The 18,635-nt window shown below is 39.8% G+C and overlaps 3 protein-coding genes across 3 annotated transcripts; 2 read left to right on the top strand and 1 right to left on the bottom strand.

The window, feature by feature from the left end:
- Positions 1 to 141: 141 nt before the first annotated feature.
- LOC104421003 (isoaspartyl peptidase/L-asparaginase 1) lies at positions 142 to 3,169 on the top strand. Its single transcript, XM_010032813.3, is given in 5 exon segments — positions 142 to 333; positions 1,264 to 1,494; positions 1,906 to 1,992; positions 2,394 to 2,802; positions 2,805 to 3,169. Coding segments are annotated over 5 exon segments (954 nt in total). The 5' UTR covers positions 142 to 174; the 3' UTR covers positions 2,873 to 3,169.
- Positions 3,170 to 7,995: 4,826 nt separating this feature from the next.
- Positions 7,996 to 11,176, top strand: LOC104420996 (isoaspartyl peptidase/L-asparaginase 1). The gene is made up of 4 exons (XM_010032801.3): positions 7,996 to 8,249; positions 9,180 to 9,410; positions 9,822 to 9,908; positions 10,332 to 11,176. The coding sequence occupies exons 1-4, from the start codon at positions 8,088 to 8,090 to the stop codon at positions 10,806 to 10,808; spliced, it is 957 nt and encodes a 318-aa protein (XP_010031103.2). The 5' UTR covers positions 7,996 to 8,087; the 3' UTR covers positions 10,809 to 11,176.
- A 459-nt stretch (positions 11,177 to 11,635) lies between these two features.
- Positions 11,636 to 14,701, bottom strand: LOC104420988 (hexosyltransferase GAUT11). The gene is made up of 2 exons (XM_010032787.3): positions 14,130 to 14,701; positions 11,636 to 13,389 (listed from the first exon to the last, which is right to left on the bottom strand). Exons 1-2 carry the CDS (start codon positions 14,280 to 14,282, stop codon positions 11,974 to 11,976), a joined length of 1,569 nt encoding a protein of 522 aa, XP_010031089.2. The 5' UTR covers positions 14,283 to 14,701; the 3' UTR covers positions 11,636 to 11,973.
- Positions 14,702 to 18,635: the final 3,934 nt, after the last annotated feature.

Here is an 18,635-nt window from a genome sequence, read left to right as displayed (position 1 = left end):
AATGTTCTCGTTCGTTTTTTTACTTTTGTTCGGTAGTGTCAACGAGTAGTTTTAAGGTAGTTGCCGATCGTGACTCGTTGGGCCTCGGTCGTGGCCAGACGCGCATGCACGGTCGTTGCAGAGAGATCGAGGGAGAGGTGTGGTGGTGGTGGTGTTGGTGGTTGGTGGTGGCGAATGGGGTGGGCGATAGCGTTGCACGGCGGAGCAGGGGTCCCGCTGACCCTGCCGCCGGAGGGCCGCCTCCCGAGGGAGGCCTGCCTCCGCCACTGCCTCCAGCTCGGCGTCGACGCTCTCAAGTCCAAGAAGTCTCCCCTGGACGTCGTCGAGCTCGTGGTAATTGATTTGCGCTTAAGCATCGATCTTATTACGTGTTTCGTGGTGGGATAGCGAGTTCTTTTAGTTCTGGGTAAAAGAACAGAGCAGAGAGAAAAGTCATCTTTTTGAGCTGATTGGAGAGTTGTGCTCCTAGATTTCAAATGACCCATCTGGTTTCTCCGTTCTTGCTCTCTATCTCTTTTCGTTTTTTTGGTTTATGATGGTGTTCTTAGCAAAGGAATCCCGAACAAATGAACGATCCGCAGCTTATCATCATACTGAACTTTGAAGTTGTGCATGTGTCCTTGTGTGCACTCAGTCTCTCTCTCTCCCTCCCTCTCCAAGTGAGACTAGATCTTCCAGTGGCAAGAAGATTTAGTACATGAAATTGGACAGTTTTAAAGTTGTCTAGTTTTAGTACAAGATCAAGATGCTTGTATTTTACTTTTACACTCTGTTTTATGTTATAAAATACACTCTGTTTTATGTTATGCAAACATATCTTAAATCTGGTATTCTGAACACAAGTATGGCTTGCTTCATCTTGAGCTCTAGCGTCTCTTCAAGAACATTCAGTAAACTTGGAACTATAGTGAGAGCATCCTAGCGCAAAGTGTTTTGCACTTTCTTGATTGGAAATTTTCTATAGAAGAATTTCAAGTCTTGCTAGAAATTAATGCTCACTAACATCAATAAACAAAGAAGGAGTTTAAACAGATTTTGGAATAAGAAACAAAGAGGGTGAGCCAAAAGTTGCTGGGTTTACGCCTGCTGATGTTTTGAAAGTCTTAACACATCTTCCTGCAGGTTACATCAATCTTGATTTGCTTGAAACGCGAACTATGCTCGTTCAATTTTACCTATGATGCATGGCTACAGTTTGTATATGAGAGCCTATTCCATGTCTAAGAATTTGGTCGTATACTTGCCGTGTTCGGGGATAACCAGGTCCGGGAGTTGGAAAACAACCCTCACTTCAATGCAGGCAAAGGGTCGGTCTTAACCAGCAGTGGCACTGTTGAAATGGAGGCTTGCATCATGGATGGAAACATGAAATGTGGAGCTGTTTCTGGGCTCACCACTGTTGTCAACGCCATATCTTTGGCACGACTGGTCATGGAACGAACTCCTCATATATACCTGGCATTTGATGGGGCAGAAGCATTTGCGAGGGAACATGTGAGTTAAAAGTCTTACCAGGTCACTCTTCTTAAGTGAAGGAGGTTCGATATACTCTAGCATCTCTGTAGTCTTTGGAACTTAATCGGTGATCAGAAGACAAAGCCAGATCTTTTCTTTCTTGGCTGTACTATTTGTATTTTTCTAGATATTGCTCATTGATTCGACCTCTCTAGTTTAATCAGGCCGTTTTAGCTTGCTAAATCACTTCTACAAAGATATCAGGGGTATGCGGCATCTCTTTGGCTTCCTTTCCAATTCTGAACTTTTGTAAACACATATGCATGATGCATCTGCATTCAAACCTCTGATAGAATTGCCCTTCCAGTTTTCTTGGTTTACAGTTGCTTTAGCTTCTAATCTTGTGTTTGGTGGAGGTTTTAATCTATGCGGACTTTTCAAATATGCCAGGGTGTAGAAACTCTTGATGCATCTCATTTTATCACTCCAGAGAACATTCAAAGGCTAAAACAGGCCAAAGAAGCAAACAGAGTGCAGGTATTTCGCTCATTTGAATTTCTGTGACTGCAAATTGGATTTCACATCTTGAATCCTTTATAAATGCCTTATTTTCTATTGCTTCCCGATGATCAGCCAAAGTTTAGGTTAGTGCAAATTCTCAAGAACCACTAAGTTCAGAGACATGCGCAAAAGAGTTTACTTCCCGTTTGTGATTTCCTCCACTTACATTTTGTGGTGGCTAAAGTATCAGATCCTTTAACGCCAGAATATTACAAAGCCAAACATATGCCGAATGGCGTGAGGCATGTGACACCATGAATGTTCTCGGCTGGGCCATGAAGAACTTGTTTTTTTCTTGCTTGTTTTAGTTCAAGAATCACTAGATAACCCAAGTTGGAATTTGATTCTGTGATCACATTTCTGTCATATAACTGCAGATTGATTATACGCAACCCATGCAAAAGAAAGAGGAGGACACTGCCACTGCTGATGGTGACAGCCAAACTGGTACTGTGGGATGCGTCGCTGTAGATAGTGATGGGAATTTAGCTGCGGCAACTTCTACTGGAGGGTTAGTCAACAAGATGGTTGGAAGGATAGGAGACACGCCCATTATAGGGGCGGGGACGTATGCCAACAGTTTATGTGCAGTATCTGCTACGGGCAAAGGTGAGGCTATAATACGTGGAACTGTCGCAAGGGATGTGGCCGCCCTTATGGAGTTCAAAGGACTCTCCCTGGAAGAAGCAGCTGCCTGCGTGGTGAAAGAGAGGGTTCCGAAGGGCAATGTTGGCCTCGTCGCAGTTTCTGCGACTGGAGAAGTCACTATGCCCTTTAATACGACCGGATGTTCCGAGCATGTGCTACCGAGGATGGGTACTCGGAAATTGCAATATGGCCTTTGACAAAAGATTGAAATGGTTCAGATGTTTGGGGCAATATCATGTCTTCACCATCGATCAAATGCTCCTTCTATTTACGTTACTTGTAAAGAACCGTGCTCTAAAGATTGTCCAATTCCCGTAAGTTGTCCATGTTCGAGTGTCGTATCTAGGACTAGGACATTTACTGCCATTGCGGTGGCTGTCGGGATGGCCTATTCCTTGTCCTTAAAATCCTCGTTTCCTTTTGTAGTAACTTAGTTTATGTACCTTTGCAGATCTATCAGCAACTTGATCTTTTGCGTTGCCTTGCTAAGGTTTCTATCACTGTATTACTTTTACTTGCATGAAGTTTGATCCTTGTTTGGTGGAAAAGAAGGAAAAAAAGCTTTGCTTAAAGTCAGTCTGTCAAGAGAACCACCGAGATCGCGACACTGAGCAAGCAGCAGCCTACGGTCATCCGTAATTGGTTCACCCTACGTTGTCCAGAGGAGATGAAAGACTGTCATGATTCGAAAAAGATGATTCGTAAACAACCTATGAAAGCAGTCGTATTGCATAAACGTGATCATCCAACAGCTTCATGAGTTTCCACCAATAATCTGTAGTTACGAAATCATCCGCACGTATCATGCATCTCCCATCACAGAAACTTTGACAGCAGTTATAAAAGTTCAGCTTCAATATGCAGGAAAAGCGAGTATAATGCCAGCAAAACTATCGGAAAACCAATGTTGGTCAATCGTTTCTCCAATATGAACCATCGCAAAAGAGGCCTCCACAGACCAGAAAAGCATCGCAACACAACCAGTAACTTTTCCATTCCGTCTTGAAACCTTGTTCTATTACCAGTTCGACTGGGTCCCGTTGCTCCTATGTGAATCATCAGGAGGTTGAGCCGGTCAAAAACGGGTGTTGAACCGGGGTCAACCGGTCGAAGAGGTGGCATGTTCGACCGCATCATGGTGTTAAATTTAACAAATGGTGTATGAGGTGACGGTTCAATCCCTAGGTTGGACTGTCCTGCTGGAAGGGTGGAATTGAACACGTGATCTTGAAGTGTATTAAGACATCTTGGTTTAAGGGAAAATTCCAAATAAAGATTTGGAGTGCTCTTATTTTATTAGATAAAGGCTTGAAATTGACCTTGTATTAAATAAGAGTATAAAGTGGCTATGCTAGTCTCAAATAAGGGCTTACAATGGCCATTACAATTTCAAATAAGAGATTGGCTTTGGTGGTCACTGGTTGGCTAAACATTTCAATTGGTTAAGGTGTTTTCATCCACAAGTAATTTTAATTTTTTTATTTTCTGGCAAAGGGACAACCCTCATTGGATGTGTCCCCTTGCTTGATCTGGCCGAGGTCCCCTTGCCTAGATTTGGCAAGGGTCAACCTTGCTTGTGGCAAGTGAGGGTGACCCTTGCTTGTGTATTTCAAGTGTTGCCTCCCTAGATTTGGCATAGTGAGGGCCAGGCCAGTAACCCTTGCCTTGGGTGAGGCCATCCCTTGCTTGTGGTCGACGAGGTTGGCCCTCCCCAAATGGACAAGTGTTTGGTGAGGGCAATCCTCGCTTAGTCCTCTTGAGCTATTGCTTGAGATTAGACATTAGCGAAGAGAAAATGAAAAAAACTAAGGGAAAGAAAAAGAAGGAAAAAAGGAAAAAAAGAATGGGAAAAATTTAAAGAAGATAAATGATGAAAATGTGCTTCATTAGCTAGAAACTTAGGTTTTTTTTTTTTTTTTTTTTAACTGATATGACTAGATTCTTATTTAAAACAAGATCTACTTTAGAGCTTTATTGAAAATATGAAAATATGTTAGATTTTTATTTAAAATAAGGTCCATTTTGAGCCTTTATATGTATATATAAATGATGAACACTTCAATTATTTGGAATTTTCCCTCGGTTTGATTAAAGGACATACCAACCGGTTGCATTTGACCATATATTAACAATTTTGTGTTCTTAGTAACATGAGTAGGCCAGTTCAATTGGTCGAAACGATTTGAACCGAGAATAGCCTGCTCGTCCGATGTGGTCATTGCCTGTCGATATGATTTCAAAACATTATCTCTCGCATTGTATCATGAGCTCGTTCTTGGGTCCTTCGGCCTTAGCGGGCTGATGAACATTGTAGTTAACAACTCATTAAGGCGAAAAAAAAAAACCCTCTCTCACCTAACTATCTGATTGGAATCTGTTCCCAATCGAATCGGAACAAGAGAAAAAGGAAATGAAAAAAAAGGTTAGTAAATGAGCTCTTTCATCCATAAAGACTTAAACAAAGAGTCCTCAAGTTGCACATGCGTGCGTGGCAAAGCAAAGCCTTTGTTTATGCCATTCTAGAAGCACATTAGAAAAAGTTTAATCATGAATCGCTTCTTAATATATTAGGGTACGGACTAGGGGTGTGCAAAATACCCGGAAACCACTCGGAACCGGCGGTTCTTGAGGGAACCAGTGGGTACCGGTCTGGTTCCCGGTTCCATGGGCGGATCCGCCCACCCGGACCAGACCGAAACCTTTTAATATTAAAAAAAAAATTACTAAAAGAAATCATAGATTCGATCTCATCTCCTCATTTCCTTCGTCTTCGGTTCTCTCTCTCTTTGTCTCTTCTTCGGTTCCTCCTAATCTTATCGCCATTTCGATTCCTCCCGAGCGTCAACATTGACGTTGCTGCTCCTCCGCCGCTATTGTTTGCCCCCTCGCGTCGGCCGCCACCCGCCACAGCCGCGCAAAATTGTTTCGTGACCGTTCTATGTTGAAAACCCGACCATAGACCTCCTCCCTTCCTTCCCAACTCATAGACCCGACCGTTCTATGTTGAAAACCAAAAATGTTTCGCGTCGAGATTGGTTCCATGGATCCACTCGGGAATTGGATTGGACTGGCAGTTCGGTTCCCAGGTGGATTCATGCAACAAACGGGTGGATCTCGATTTCAATTTTTCGGAACTGGTCCTTAATGGGCGGTTCCCGGTTCTAGGTTGGGAACCGCCTGCCCGAACCATACACACCCCTAGTACGGACATGGACATCGCACTTCCTAAAATCTTATCAAACTATTAGAATATTTAAATAATGAGATATATTTTCAACTAATTATTTAAGTTTTTAAAATAATTGACAGTGATTTCACTAAAATCTCATATGATATCAATGTTGTAGGTATTGAGTTCGATTCTTTTCGAGCCTTATTAAGTACAAGGGGGAGTGTTAGAATATTTCAATAATAAACAATACATTCATTTAACAACTTAAAATTTTAGAATAATTACAATGAACCGATGGTCCGGTTCCCGGTTCCATGGGTGGATCCGCCCGCCCACCCACCCGAAACCTTTTTAATATTAAAAAAAAAAATTAAAAGAAACCCTAGATCTCATATCACTCTTATTTGCCGTCCGCAAACACCTCTTGCTTTGACAAATCCCATCAGTTGGTTAACTCTAAACCTTTCATCTATGTATTACAATGGTCCTCTTATTAAACACCTCCACAAATGTCAAGTTGGTTAACAGACTTTCATCTACATTATTGGTGAGATTTGAATAGATGAATTTCGGCTTCCAAACGGAAAATTCAGAACGTTGGATCAATTGCGCAAATATTGAAAAACGTTATCGTTGTCTATTTTTTATTGTTTGGGCGGTCTAGCTTTCTTGGAAAATGAATTTTGGCTCGCGATCATGATAACTTAAAATAATACGTTCTTCTCACCTGGCAATCTCTGTATTTCTTTTTTACAAAAATTCAAGCATGGAACAGATCCAAAGGAGAAACTGGCAAAGACTAGTCTGCTTTAACCCATACGGGATTTTGATTCGCTTTGCCTTTTAATTTAAGTTACCAAATACCATGAATAAATGGCGCAGTCCTTCATCGTTTTTAGTCGTCGTGAGTAAACAAGACCTAAAATTAAAAAATAAAATCATCCCTTGAAAATTCAAATGATACGTGAGTCCATATAAGGACAGTATAATGCAAATGCAATCTTAAACAAATAAATCTTTGATACTTAGGGTTCGTTAACTATTTTCGGATAATTATTTTCCGACTTTTCGGTATTTATCATACGAAAAATTAATTGATGTGCAAAAAAAGTTGCTGCATTTGTTTTACTAAAAATTTCATGATAAAAGCTGATAATTTCCATGAAAATTATTTTTAAGTAAAAAAATATCCGTTTTTATTTGTTTGGTGAATTTAAGGAAAGTGTTTTCATTCTTGCCAAAAAGAGAGATTGTCTTTTTCCCAATCTAGGCTTATTACTTTCAATTAGAATAATTACAAAAAAAGTTCAAAATCTATTATACTTACGTCACTTTAGTCTTAAACCTTTTAATTAGGCCAATTTAGCTTTAAACCCATTACACTTGTACCAATACGTAAAGAATTCGACCTCATCGCCAAAGGCTCGGGAACAAGTGTTGGGGTTACTATACCAAAGAACAGAGTTTCTGGTTCAAACATCAATATCTAATCATATTTTGAAAAATGAATTTTTAATTTTCTTTAAAAAGGAAATTATTTTCCCGAACTTAAATTTGATGAAGTAAACATTTTCGTTGACTCATTCATTTTTCTAAACAATCTAAATATCAGAAAATGAAAAAAAAATATTTTCGCATGGAACAAATGGACCATTGCTCTTTAATGAAATTTTTACAAGATGTAATGCAATCCTACCTTTATTCTCAATTGCAATTAGGGGTCGTAATGTCACAGACTGTTTCCCCATGCTTTGCGACAAAATGGTCATTCGAACAAGAGCCACAATTAACTATTGGGATTCGCCTCAGTGGCCACCCTTCCAACATGAAATGGGGAGGTGATGGGTTCAAATCTTCACATTCTGAGGGGGATAGGGGTGTGGACGAGTAAGTTTCAGGAGTGGGTTTCAACTCCCACGCCCTGCAAGTGGCAGTGGTTTGAGAGTGAGTGTAGAATAGGTATATAGTAGGACTGACAAAAAAAGAAAAGAAAAGAGCCACCATTTGCTCAAAAAAAAAAAAAGGAGCCACCAACCAATCATGTCGAGGGAAAATCCGGTTCTAACTTTTCTTTTATGTCAATAATGTTCTCGTTCTTTTTTTCCTTTTGTTCGGTAGTGTGAACGAGTAATATTTAAGGTAGTTGCCGATCGTGACTCGTTGGGCCTCGGTCGTGGACAGACGCGCACGCACGGGCGTTGCAGAGAGATCGAGGGAGAGGTGTGGTGGTGGTGGTGGTTGGTGGTGGCGAATGGGGTGGGCGATAGCGCTGCACGGCGGAGCAGGGGACATCCCGCTGACCCTGCCGCCGGAGCGCCGCCTCCCGAGGGAGGCCTGCCTCCGCCACTGCCTCCAGCTCGGCGTCGACGCTCTCAAGTCCAAGAAGTCTCCCCTGGACGTCGTCGAGCTCGTGGTAATTGATTTGCGCTATAAGCATCGATCTTATTACGTGTTTCGTGGTGGGATAGCGAGTTCTTTTAGTTCTGGGTAAAAGAACAGAGCAGAAAGAAAAGTCATCTTTTTGAGCTGATTGGAGAGTTGTGCTCCTAGATTTCAAATGACCCATCTGGTTTCTCCGTTCTTGCTCTCTCTCTCTTTTCGTTTTTTTGGTTTATGATGGTGTTCTTAGCGAAGGAATCCCGAACAAATGAACGATCCGCAGCTTATCATCATACTGAACTTTGAACTTGTGCATGTGTCCTTGTGTGCACTCAGTCTCTCTCTCTCCCTCCCTCTCCAGGTGAGACTAGATCTTCCAGTGGCAAGAAGATTTAGTACATGAAATTGGACAGTTTTGAGTTTTCTAGTTTTAGTACAAGATCAAGATGCTTGTATTTTACTTTTACACTCTGTTTTATGTTATAAAATACACTTTGTTTTATGTTATGCAAACCTATCTTAAATCTGGTATTCTGAACACAAGTATGGCTTGCTTCATCTTGAGCTCTAGCGTCTCTTCAAGAACATTCAGTAAACTTGGAACTATAGTGAGAGCATCCTAGCGTGAAGTACTTTGCACTTTCTTGATTGGAAATTTTCTATAGAAGAATTTCAGGTCTTGCTAGAAATTAATGCTCAAAAACATCAATACACAAAGGAGGAGTTTAAACAGATTTTGGAATGAGAAACAAAGAGGGTGAGCCAAAAGTTGCTGGGTTTACGCCTGCTGATGTTTTGAAAGTCTTAACACATCTTCCTGCAGGTTACATCAATCTTGACTTGTTTGAAACGTGAACTATGCCCGTTCAATTTTACCTATGATGCATGGCTACAGTTTGTATATGAGAGCCTATTCCATGTCTAAGAATTTGGTCGTATACTTGCCGTGTTCGGGGATAACCAGGTCCGGGAGTTGGAAAACAACCCTCACTTCAATGCAGGCAAAGGGTCGGTCTTAACCAGCAGTGGCACTGTTGAAATGGAGGCTTGCATCATGGATGGAAACCTGAAATGTGGAGCTGTTTCTGGGCTCACCACTGTTGTCAACGCCATATCTTTGGCACGACTGGTCATGGAACGAACTCCTCATATATACCTGGCATTTGATGGGGCTGAAGCATTTGCGAGGGAACATGTGAGTTCAAAGTCTTACCAGGTCACTCTTCTTAAGTGAAAAAAGTTCGATATACTCTAGCATCTCTGTAGTCTTTGGAACTTAATCGGTGATCAGAAGACATAGCCAGATCTTTTCTTTCTTGGCTGTATTATTTGTATTTTTCTAGATATTGCTCATTGATTCGACCTCTCTAGTTTAATCAGGCTGTTTTAGCTTGCTAAATCACTTCTACAAAGATATCAGGGGTATGCGGCATCTCTTTGGCTTCCTTTCCAATTCTGAACTTTTGTAAACACATATGCATGATGCATCTGCATTCAAACCTCTGATAGAATTGCCCTTCCAGTTTTCTTGGTTTACAGTTGCTTTAGCTTCTAATCTTGTGTTTGGTGGAGGTTTTAATCTATGCTGACTTTTCAAATATGCCAGGGTGTAGAAACTCTTGATGCTTCTCATTTTATCACTCCAGAGAACATTCAAAGGCTAAAACAGGCCAAAGAAGCAAACAGAGTGCAGGTATTTCCCTCATTTGAAATTCTGTGACTGCAAATTGGATTTCATATCTTCAATCCTTTGTAAATGCCCTGTTTTCTATTCTTTGCCAATGATCAGCCAAATTTTAGGTTAGTGCTAATTTTCAAAAACCACTAAGTTCAGAGAATGGGCAAAAGAGTTTATTTCCTGTTTGCAGAGGTCAAATATAATGGGAAATGACTTCCTTCACTTACATTTTGTGGTGACTAAAGTATCAGATCCTTTAACGCCAGAATATTACAAAGCCAAACATATGCCGAATGGTGTGAGGCATGTGACACCATGAATATTCTCGGCTGGGCCATGCAGAACTTGTTTTTTTCTTGCTTGTTTTGGTTCAAGAATCACTAGATAACCCTAGTTGGAATTTGATTCTGTGCTCACATTTCTGTCATATAACTGCAGATTGATTATACGCAACCCATGCAAAAGAAAGAGGACACTGCCACTGCTGATGGTGACAGCCAAACTGGTACTGTGGGATGCGTCGCTGTAGATAGTGATGGGAATTTAGCTGCGGCAACTTCTACTGGAGGGTTAGTCAACAAGATGGTTGGAAGGATAGGAGACACGCCCCTCATAGGGGCAGGGACGTATGCCAACAGTTTATGTGCAGTATCTGCTACGGGCAAAGGTGAGGCTATAATACGTGGAACTGTCGCAAGGGATGTGGCCGCTCTTATGGAGTTCAAAGGACTCTCCCTGGAAGAAGCAGCTGCCTGCGTGGTGAAAGAGAGGGTTCCGAAGGGCAATGTTGGCCTCGTCGCAGTTTCTGCGACGGGAGAAGTCACTATGCCCTTTAATACGACCGGGATGTTCCGAGCATGTGCTACCGAGGATGGGTACTCGGAAATTGCAATATGGCCTTTGACAAAAGATTGAAATGGTTCAGATGTTTGGGGCAATATCATGTCTTCACCATCGATCAAATGCTCCTTCTATTTACGTTACTTGTAAAGAACCGTGCTCTAAAGATTGTCCAATTCCCGTAAGTTGTCCATGTTCGAGTGTCGGATCTAGGACTAGGACATTTACTGCCATTGTGGTGGCTGTCGGGATGGCCTATTCCTTGTCCTTAAAATCCTCGTTTCCTTTTGTAGGTAGTTAGTTTATGTACCTTTGCAGATCTATCAGCAACTCGATCTTTTGCTGTCGCCTTGCTAAGGTTTCTATCACTGTATTACTTTTACTTGCATGAAGTTTGATCCTTTTTGGTGGAAAAAAAGAAAAAAAAAAGCTTTGATCCTGAAGTTTGAAATGTCTCAGAACCAATGTATTCCGGTTTAATTTCCTGCAAAATAAGCCTCCTGCCCTTTTTGCTTAAAGTCGGTCTGTCAAGAGAACCGCCAAGATCGCGACACTGAGCAGGCAGCAGCCTACGGTCATCCGTAATTGGTTTACGCTACGTTGTCCAGAGGAGATGAAAGACTGTCATGATTCGAAAAAGATGATTCGTAAACAACCTATGAAAGCGGTCGTATTGCATAAATGTGATCATACAACAGCTTCATGTAGTTTCCACCAATAATCATCCGCATGTATCATGCATCTCCCATCACAGGAAACTTTGACAGCAGTTGTAGAAGTTCAGCTTCAATACGCAGGAAAAGCGAGTATAACGCCAGCATAACTATTGGAAAACCATTGTTGGTCAATCGTTTCTCCAATGTGAATCATCGCAAAAGAGGCCTCCACAGACCAGAAAAGCATCGCAAGACAACCAGTAACTTTTCCATTCCCTCTTGAAATGAGATGAGATTATTACAAAATCCACTATTGAAAGGGGGAAAAAGAATAACTCTATACTTCTAGAAGGCTAACAGAAGATTCCACCAGAAAAATTTGAAGCCTCATATAATAATGAATTTCACTTTCTCCTCTATAAGAATAATCCTAATAATTTGATATATAATTAAAGAAAAGGAAGAAAAAGAGAATCTCCTAACAACATTCAAAATTTTCTGCTTGTAACTCTATGCTAGAGCTGTGGTGGCTATGAAAGTGTCGGTCATTGTGTGAGCTACCAAAAATCAAGAGGTAGGACATTTCATGCTGCAACACAATCTTGAAGATACGGATGACTTGTATTCACATACCTTTCCCACAGAGGCTTATACCTGCCAATTCCCAACTTGAGCCACGGCTTCATATGGCCATTGAAGTGAATGACAGCTGCACTCTCTATTAGACGACTGTCGATGTTCATGTCATAGCCCAAACCCAGCACATGCCATCGTCGATCAAGTGGCTCTGTGAGTCCATAAAAGGCTAAAAGGCCAGGTGGAAGGGTACCGAGCTTCCACAGTGTCCCATCTGTGTTCTGCTGCTGCCAATAATGATACCTAGACGTAACATTTGCTTTCCTCCACGCAATCAGATCAAAAACATTCATTCCGAATGCCCAACCACATGCTTGAGGGTCAAACTTGGAGCTTATGAGTGGACTCGAAAAATTAAGATACCTGTAGTAGCGATGAAATGCCTCCAGGCACGTCTCCACTGCTCCATTAACATTTCCATGCATTTCCAATGAAAACAGCGGTGTCAATTCCTTCTGGACGACAATATCATCTTCCAGAAAAACCACCTTCTCCAACTGTGGGTAGATATCAGGGATGTAAAACCGGAGGTGATCTAGTAAAGATAAATACTTTTGGTTCCACGTCTTTGGCTCAGCATCTGCATCCGATGGCTGTTTCATGATAGGAGCAAAAGAAGCATTCAGCCAAGTAAACTCCTCGATATTCTGCACTTCTATGGTTGCTCCTTTTAAGTCATTATGATGAAACCATGCCTGCATTGCTCCATAACTTATTCCGTTCGTCACAACATGAAAGACAAGCTGTTGAGGATGATCAGCATTAGAGACAGTAGAATTAACAACTACAGATGTCGCCAGCAAACTATCAGAGAATATGCAGAAGTGATACAGATTGTTGTCAACAAGCCGAGGAGAATATCTAGTCTCTTCCATGAGTTGTTGCAGTGATGGGTTCTTGATCCAATCAACGGTGAGTTTGACATTTAGGCAATGGAGGCTTTTTGGTAAAGCTTCCGCTGCCAGTTGTCCAAATACTGTGCTCTGAACTATAGCTGCATTTGCACGCTCTTCAAGGGCTTGGGTATGGGATTTCATTGTTGTTATTGTGGTTGCTATGTCGTAGTGCGCATCTTGCGCCTTAAAAATTAAAGAAGATAAGCTTTTAATGATTGGCTCTGCCTCATCTAACGTGAGGGGTTCTCCTCTCTTTGCAGCTTTTGAGAGTAAGAGCTGGCAACTTCGTATCCTTGAGCTCAGCTCCCATGCAAGGTGAAGGTTATTGTGTTCCTTTGCTATGACAACATACGCCTTGGCAAGTGTCATTTGCTCTGCCAACTGCCGAGAAAGTGATGTTGTGCTCACGAGCTCTTCAGTAAAATTTAAAACCCGATGAGCTTCCCGTTGAGGACTTTCTCTCATTTCCTGAGATACATTGTCAAAATTTATACCAATACCAATTACAACACTTACAGTCCAGGAGCAGGAAAGCAATGGGAAACATTCAATTCAGTCCTGACAGTGCATAAACGGGGAGGAGAAAAAGTGACCATTTTGATCCTAAGTACATCAAAATGATTATCAGCTACACTAGAAACGCCAATCTACACCTTCCGGCATTGGAAGCTACGCAAAACCTAGTAGAAGAGACAACACATCAAACTCTTTGCGCTCACTCAGAAATCCTCTACCTCTAAGTGCAACAATGTCAAGAAGCATGATCTAGCTAGTTTGTCAGCCACATGCCGGACAGATTAACTTCTTTGTATTCCCCTGACCTTTTCCACTCCATCTAATCCCTCTTAATAATTTTCTAGGTAGAAAGCATTGGTCGGAAAAAAATTATGACTAAAACCTTCATTGTGGCCGCTTATGCGAGTAAATAGCTACCGGAGTTACAATAAGAGGTTAATCTAAACAGAAAGAGGAACTAATACCGAGAGATAGAACGTCTACAAGCTGAATGACAAGCATTTCAACCAAGACACGACCAATTCAAATAACGAGGGTCCAGAGATCGCCAGCTGAAAATCAAATCGAACCCGCAGGAGGCCATGACACCGCCAATCAACTAAGATCAAATTATTACTAAATGGGATTTCCCTTCAAATAGCGTGGTCTACAGATGAAACAGAACCATCAACAAAGAACCCCTGCAATCATACCTGCACAGGCTTCCCGTCCCGATCCTCATTCTGATTATGCTGAACCACGAACAACAGCAACCCAGCGACCAAGAACAGGCCAAGAAGAGCCCAGATCCAACACCAATACTTCCTCCGCACCGGGCGCCGGTAGTCGGCGGCCCGCCGCCTCATCGTACGGCCACTCGCCCCCCCACACAACAATTTCACCACCGAATCAAGAATTCGCGAGCACCCATTTCCCAGATTCGATCAAGAAGCCATCAAGAAAGGGCGGGCTTCCTCGCGCACGTCAAGAAGCCATTTCTTGCGGCGCGGCGCAATCCAGCTCGATCGAGGCGGCGACCCAGCAGAGATTCTTGAATCAAGAAAAGGACGGCCACCGACTGGGGAGCTCGACGCGGCGCGAAATCGAGCACGGGCGATTGGTGGGTATGTAGAGAGGATCGGAAAGACAGGATCTTTGAAGGGAACAGAGGATTTTCGAGTTGAATCGCATGCGATGTGGGGGTGGTCGAGGGGGGCGTTGATGTCAGAAAAAAATCAGTTCCAGTGGGAGGGAAAACAGCAGAAAGGGCGACGGCAGAACAAAGAACATGTCATGTGAAACCACGTGCCACCCGGTCACACGTTGTCTCGCTTGTAACGAAAGGTTGGCAAAAAAGAATTGGAAGAATTTCATGACTTTTATACAGTATTTATTAAAATTTTATAACTTTTTTTTGCTCATTTGAGTGTCAGAGATAAAAAAGATCGTGACAATTTCGATAAATTATTTTATGTAATTTTTTAAATTTTTTTTAATGTTCGTTTCAAATAAGAGATTTGTTTCTCGTCTATAACCGACGCCGCCGCTATGGTCTTGCTCAAGGTCTTAGTTGCCAAGGGCAAGGCAACCTTTGCCCAATCCTAGGTGAGGGTTTCTTGTTGAGACCTTTGCCAGCCTTAAAAAAAGTGAGAAAAATAAGAAAGCAAAAAATAATTTAAATAATTAAAAGAATTGCACATGTTAATACCGATGAAGTCACGTAGGACGATTGATGTCAACATTGGATTTTCTGATGGGGAAAATCATTGATGGCACTCAAATGGTCAATTTTTTATATTTGTGTATCAAGTTAGTACTGTACGAAAATCATGACACTCCTACTATTTTTACCTCAAAAGATTTTACATGATCATGTTAGAATTAGAGAAATTTATAGATCTTTTCAAGAATGAGGAGATACTTAAATTTTATTATTTTTTCAATCATAAAAAGGAAATTGTCATCGACCCTACTACTGAAAGCTACTACTAAAATTGATTGAAAAGAAATTGATTGAAAGTCTACTTATTGAGAAAGGTTGTTGAGATGGTCAAAATCATGTTTTTATCATGGAACAAGCATCAAGTCACTAAATTATGACCGATGTCCCACTTCCCTATTCAAAGAGCGACCCTAAACAAGATAGAAGGCCAATGGCTTTTTAGGTAAATCATAATCCATGAATAGTCCTGAAAGTCAAATTCGACAAGTTATTACTAAATTATCTCCTCAATCCTTGATATGTAAATGAGGATGCAAGAGGCTAAGATTTTCTTGAACTTTCTTTTCAGAAATGACTAGTTGTTTCTATGTAAAAAAAAACTTTGTCTACAAAAATTTTTACTGGAAATAGATAAGAATAGAAATAATTTTAAAAACCTTTTTATATTTATTTGTTTTTTTTTTTTGCTATAGCTTATAATTTCACATACATACCATTGGAAAGAGGATACAAGACTTTGATTATTATTATTATTTTTTAATTTCTTCTTCACTTTTTGAATCGATGGGTCGTTTTTTCTAAGGGCGGCGGCATGGGCGAACAAGGGCGGTCAACAAGAGAAGAATAAAAGAAAAAAAAAAATTAACTTATTTCTTAAACTTGTTCCCGGAACAAGAAGCAACTTTTTTTTTTTCTCATTTCTATTCCAAAACTCATCTCGGCTAACTTTTTGTTCCCGGAACAAAAACTAACTTGCCGTTATCAAACGTGGTTTTATTCTTTTTTTGTTCCGGGGAAGAGAAGAATAGAAATTTTTGGGCTGGGGAAGGTTACCATGCAGAAATAAGATTCTTGACTAGATGACTAGTTGTGCTTTGTCACAATTTTTTTGTGGATTAGATAAGATAAGTAATTTTACCTTTTTCATAATTTCATTTGCTATAGCTTATAATTTCACATACATACCATTGGAAAGAGGATACAAGACTTTGATTATTATTATTATTTTTTAATTTCTTCTTCACTTTTTGAACCGATGGCTTGTTTTTTCTAAGTAATGGCGAACAAGGTTCACCGGGTCATTTTTTATTAATATCATCACGCCGAACCCTTAACATGAAAAGTAGTGATGACTCGAGTCAAAAGGTCACATTCAACTAGTGAATTTCTCATGAAGCCCATGCGAAGGTTGACCTAATGGATAAGGCTCGAGAGTAGGTCCTCCCTCACAGCTTTTCTGGTTAATTAGTAGATGCATTAATCATTAGTTACCTATCACATATAAAAAGCAGTAAGTTTAAAAGCACCTTTCTCCAGGAAAAAGTTACCATGTTTAGTAACTATTCGATGTGATGGAGTTTTTTAATATGAAGAAAAAAAAACAAGTATCAACGGGCAATTTTTGTTAGTCTTTTTCATAATGGGCTAATTCCTTAAAAGATACTCAATCTTAAGTTTAATCCCGATTTTGCCTTGAATTTTTTTTTAAATTGATAACTTTCACTTTAGCCCAAAATCTGCCTATGCATTTGACAAATTTTATAGATTTCTTTAAGATTATTAATATCGGGAGGCTATTATTGTTCCATATAAATGTGAATGTGTTAATGAAGATATGTGTTTTGATAATGAACCTCTAACTAACCTCAATATTGATAATTTGAAGAAATCAATGGCAATTTTTAGACATGTTTGCAAATTTGGGATTAGAGTAAAAGTTGGAAATTATTTTTTTTTGACAAAAAAATTTGGAATAGAATTGGGATTAAATATAAAGTTGAAGATTTTTTTTTTTTTTTTTTTTGTGAACTAGAACATCTATGATGGTATTAGATTTTTTTTTTTTTAAGTTAGTAATTTTCGTAAAAAATAAATTCCAGCCTACCACTTATTATTTACTCACCTAAATGGTTAAGAATATGAAAAGGTAAGCATATGCCCATCAACGCAACTAGAAATTTTGTTGTATGATTTTGAAATCAATAGGTAATTAGTAGAGTCTCCCCATGGTTAGTGACTTTGCCAATAATAACTCAAACTTAAGTATTGATGTATCAAGTGATCATATTACATAACTTTTTTCACAATGTTGAAGTAACTTTTTTATACCGAAAAAGTAAGCATACGACCTCTTTTTTTTTTTTTTTTTTTCATAGTAGGGCCATTTTTAATCTAATTTTTGAATTTTTAATGAAGCAGCTTTTTTTTTCTTCCATTTTTCAAGAAAGATGAGTTTTGGTTTTGTCCCCTTTCCTTCCACAAAAATCCATTAAACTTATGAAATAAACTTCTCATTGATGTATTGTTTCATCGAGATCTAATCCAAATCACAATGTCATTTTCTTGTTCCTGAATGGGCATTTTTTCAATTCTTTTAGGTTTATGCTCTACTCTGAGTAAAAAAAATCTGCCCGATTTTTATTTGCACATATAGGACAAATGACACTATTACTATGTCTTTTTTCTATGACTTACTTATTTTTTTTTTCAATTCAATTTATGTCTTCTGCCAATACCAAATATTCGACGTATTTATTATATTACTTGATTGATACATTTATCCAATATTAGTAACTCTCACGCATGATAAGTACATCATTATATAGGATAATAAGTATCATATATCAGTATAAAACTAGGTAGACTTTTACCTAATTTAGTAGCTTTCCATAATAAGTGGTAATTTCGAACATCTTGGTAGCTTAGTAGAAGGAATTTTGAACATCTCAATAGCTTTCCATACGCCCAAGCGTTCCACAAATCTCCAAAGCTCATCTGTCGCGTTCAATGATCTACTTATTCGAAAGTGAGTTTGTAATCAACTAGTATCTATTTTGAAACTCTCCTCTCCTGAATTAGAGGTAAATCTAGATTTGGGTGCTCTTCTATCACAATTTAGGTATAGGTCTAGGATTTATAAGGTTCTTAGTGCTCTTTCAACCTATTGTTATTGTTGTTGTTGTCATCTCTATATGGTGATAGTGTTGGGGATTTCAAATGTAGATGCGCATCTCCTTTTGACAAAGCTATAAGTACTAGAGAAGGAAATTTTGGCGTGTGCTCATCACTAATGATGATGCGAGTTTTGGTGATCAGCCATTGGTTATGCTTTGAAGTTAAATGAGTGGGTCTCTGTAAGCCGTACTGAGTTGTTTTATTTTTCGGATTTGCACTGGACTATAACTTATTGGGATTGGTTTTGTCTGTAAATTATGTGTCTCTCTTTTATGTCAAATACAAATTTTCCTTCCGACCCCCCCACATAAAAAAAGCTTTC

This window comes from Eucalyptus grandis, chromosome 2 (assembly GCF_016545825.1).
Source record: "Eucalyptus grandis isolate ANBG69807.140 chromosome 2, ASM1654582v1, whole genome shotgun sequence".
NCBI classification, from domain to species: Eukaryota; Viridiplantae; Streptophyta; class Magnoliopsida; order Myrtales; family Myrtaceae; genus Eucalyptus; species Eucalyptus grandis.
Note: the sequence above shows the minus strand (reverse complement) of the source record. Positions and strands in the feature narration are given on the sequence as shown.

What these genes read in the sequence shown, in the direction of transcription:
- LOC104420996 (XM_010032801.3), top strand. Translation starts at nt 8,088, where the DNA reads ATGGGGTGGGCGATAGCGCTGCACGGCGGAGCAGGGGACATCCCGCTG. An exon ending in TGGACGTCGTCGAGCTCGTG is followed by an intron (nt 8,250 to 9,179) that starts GTAATTGATTTG and finishes GGGGATAACCAG; the next exon opens with GTCCGGGAGTTGGAAAACAA. An exon ending in AAGAAGCAAACAGAGTGCAG is followed by an intron (nt 9,909 to 10,331) that starts GTATTTCCCTCA and finishes ATATAACTGCAG; the next exon opens with ATTGATTATACGCAACCCAT.
- LOC104420988 (XM_010032787.3), bottom strand. Translation starts at nt 14,282, where the DNA reads ATGAGGCGGCGGGCCGCCGACTACCGGCGCCCGGTGCGGAGGAAGTAT. An exon ending in GGGACGGGAAGCCTGTGCAG is followed by an intron (nt 13,390 to 14,129) that starts GTATGATTGCAG and finishes AATGTATCTCAG; the next exon opens with GAAATGAGAGAAAGTCCTCA.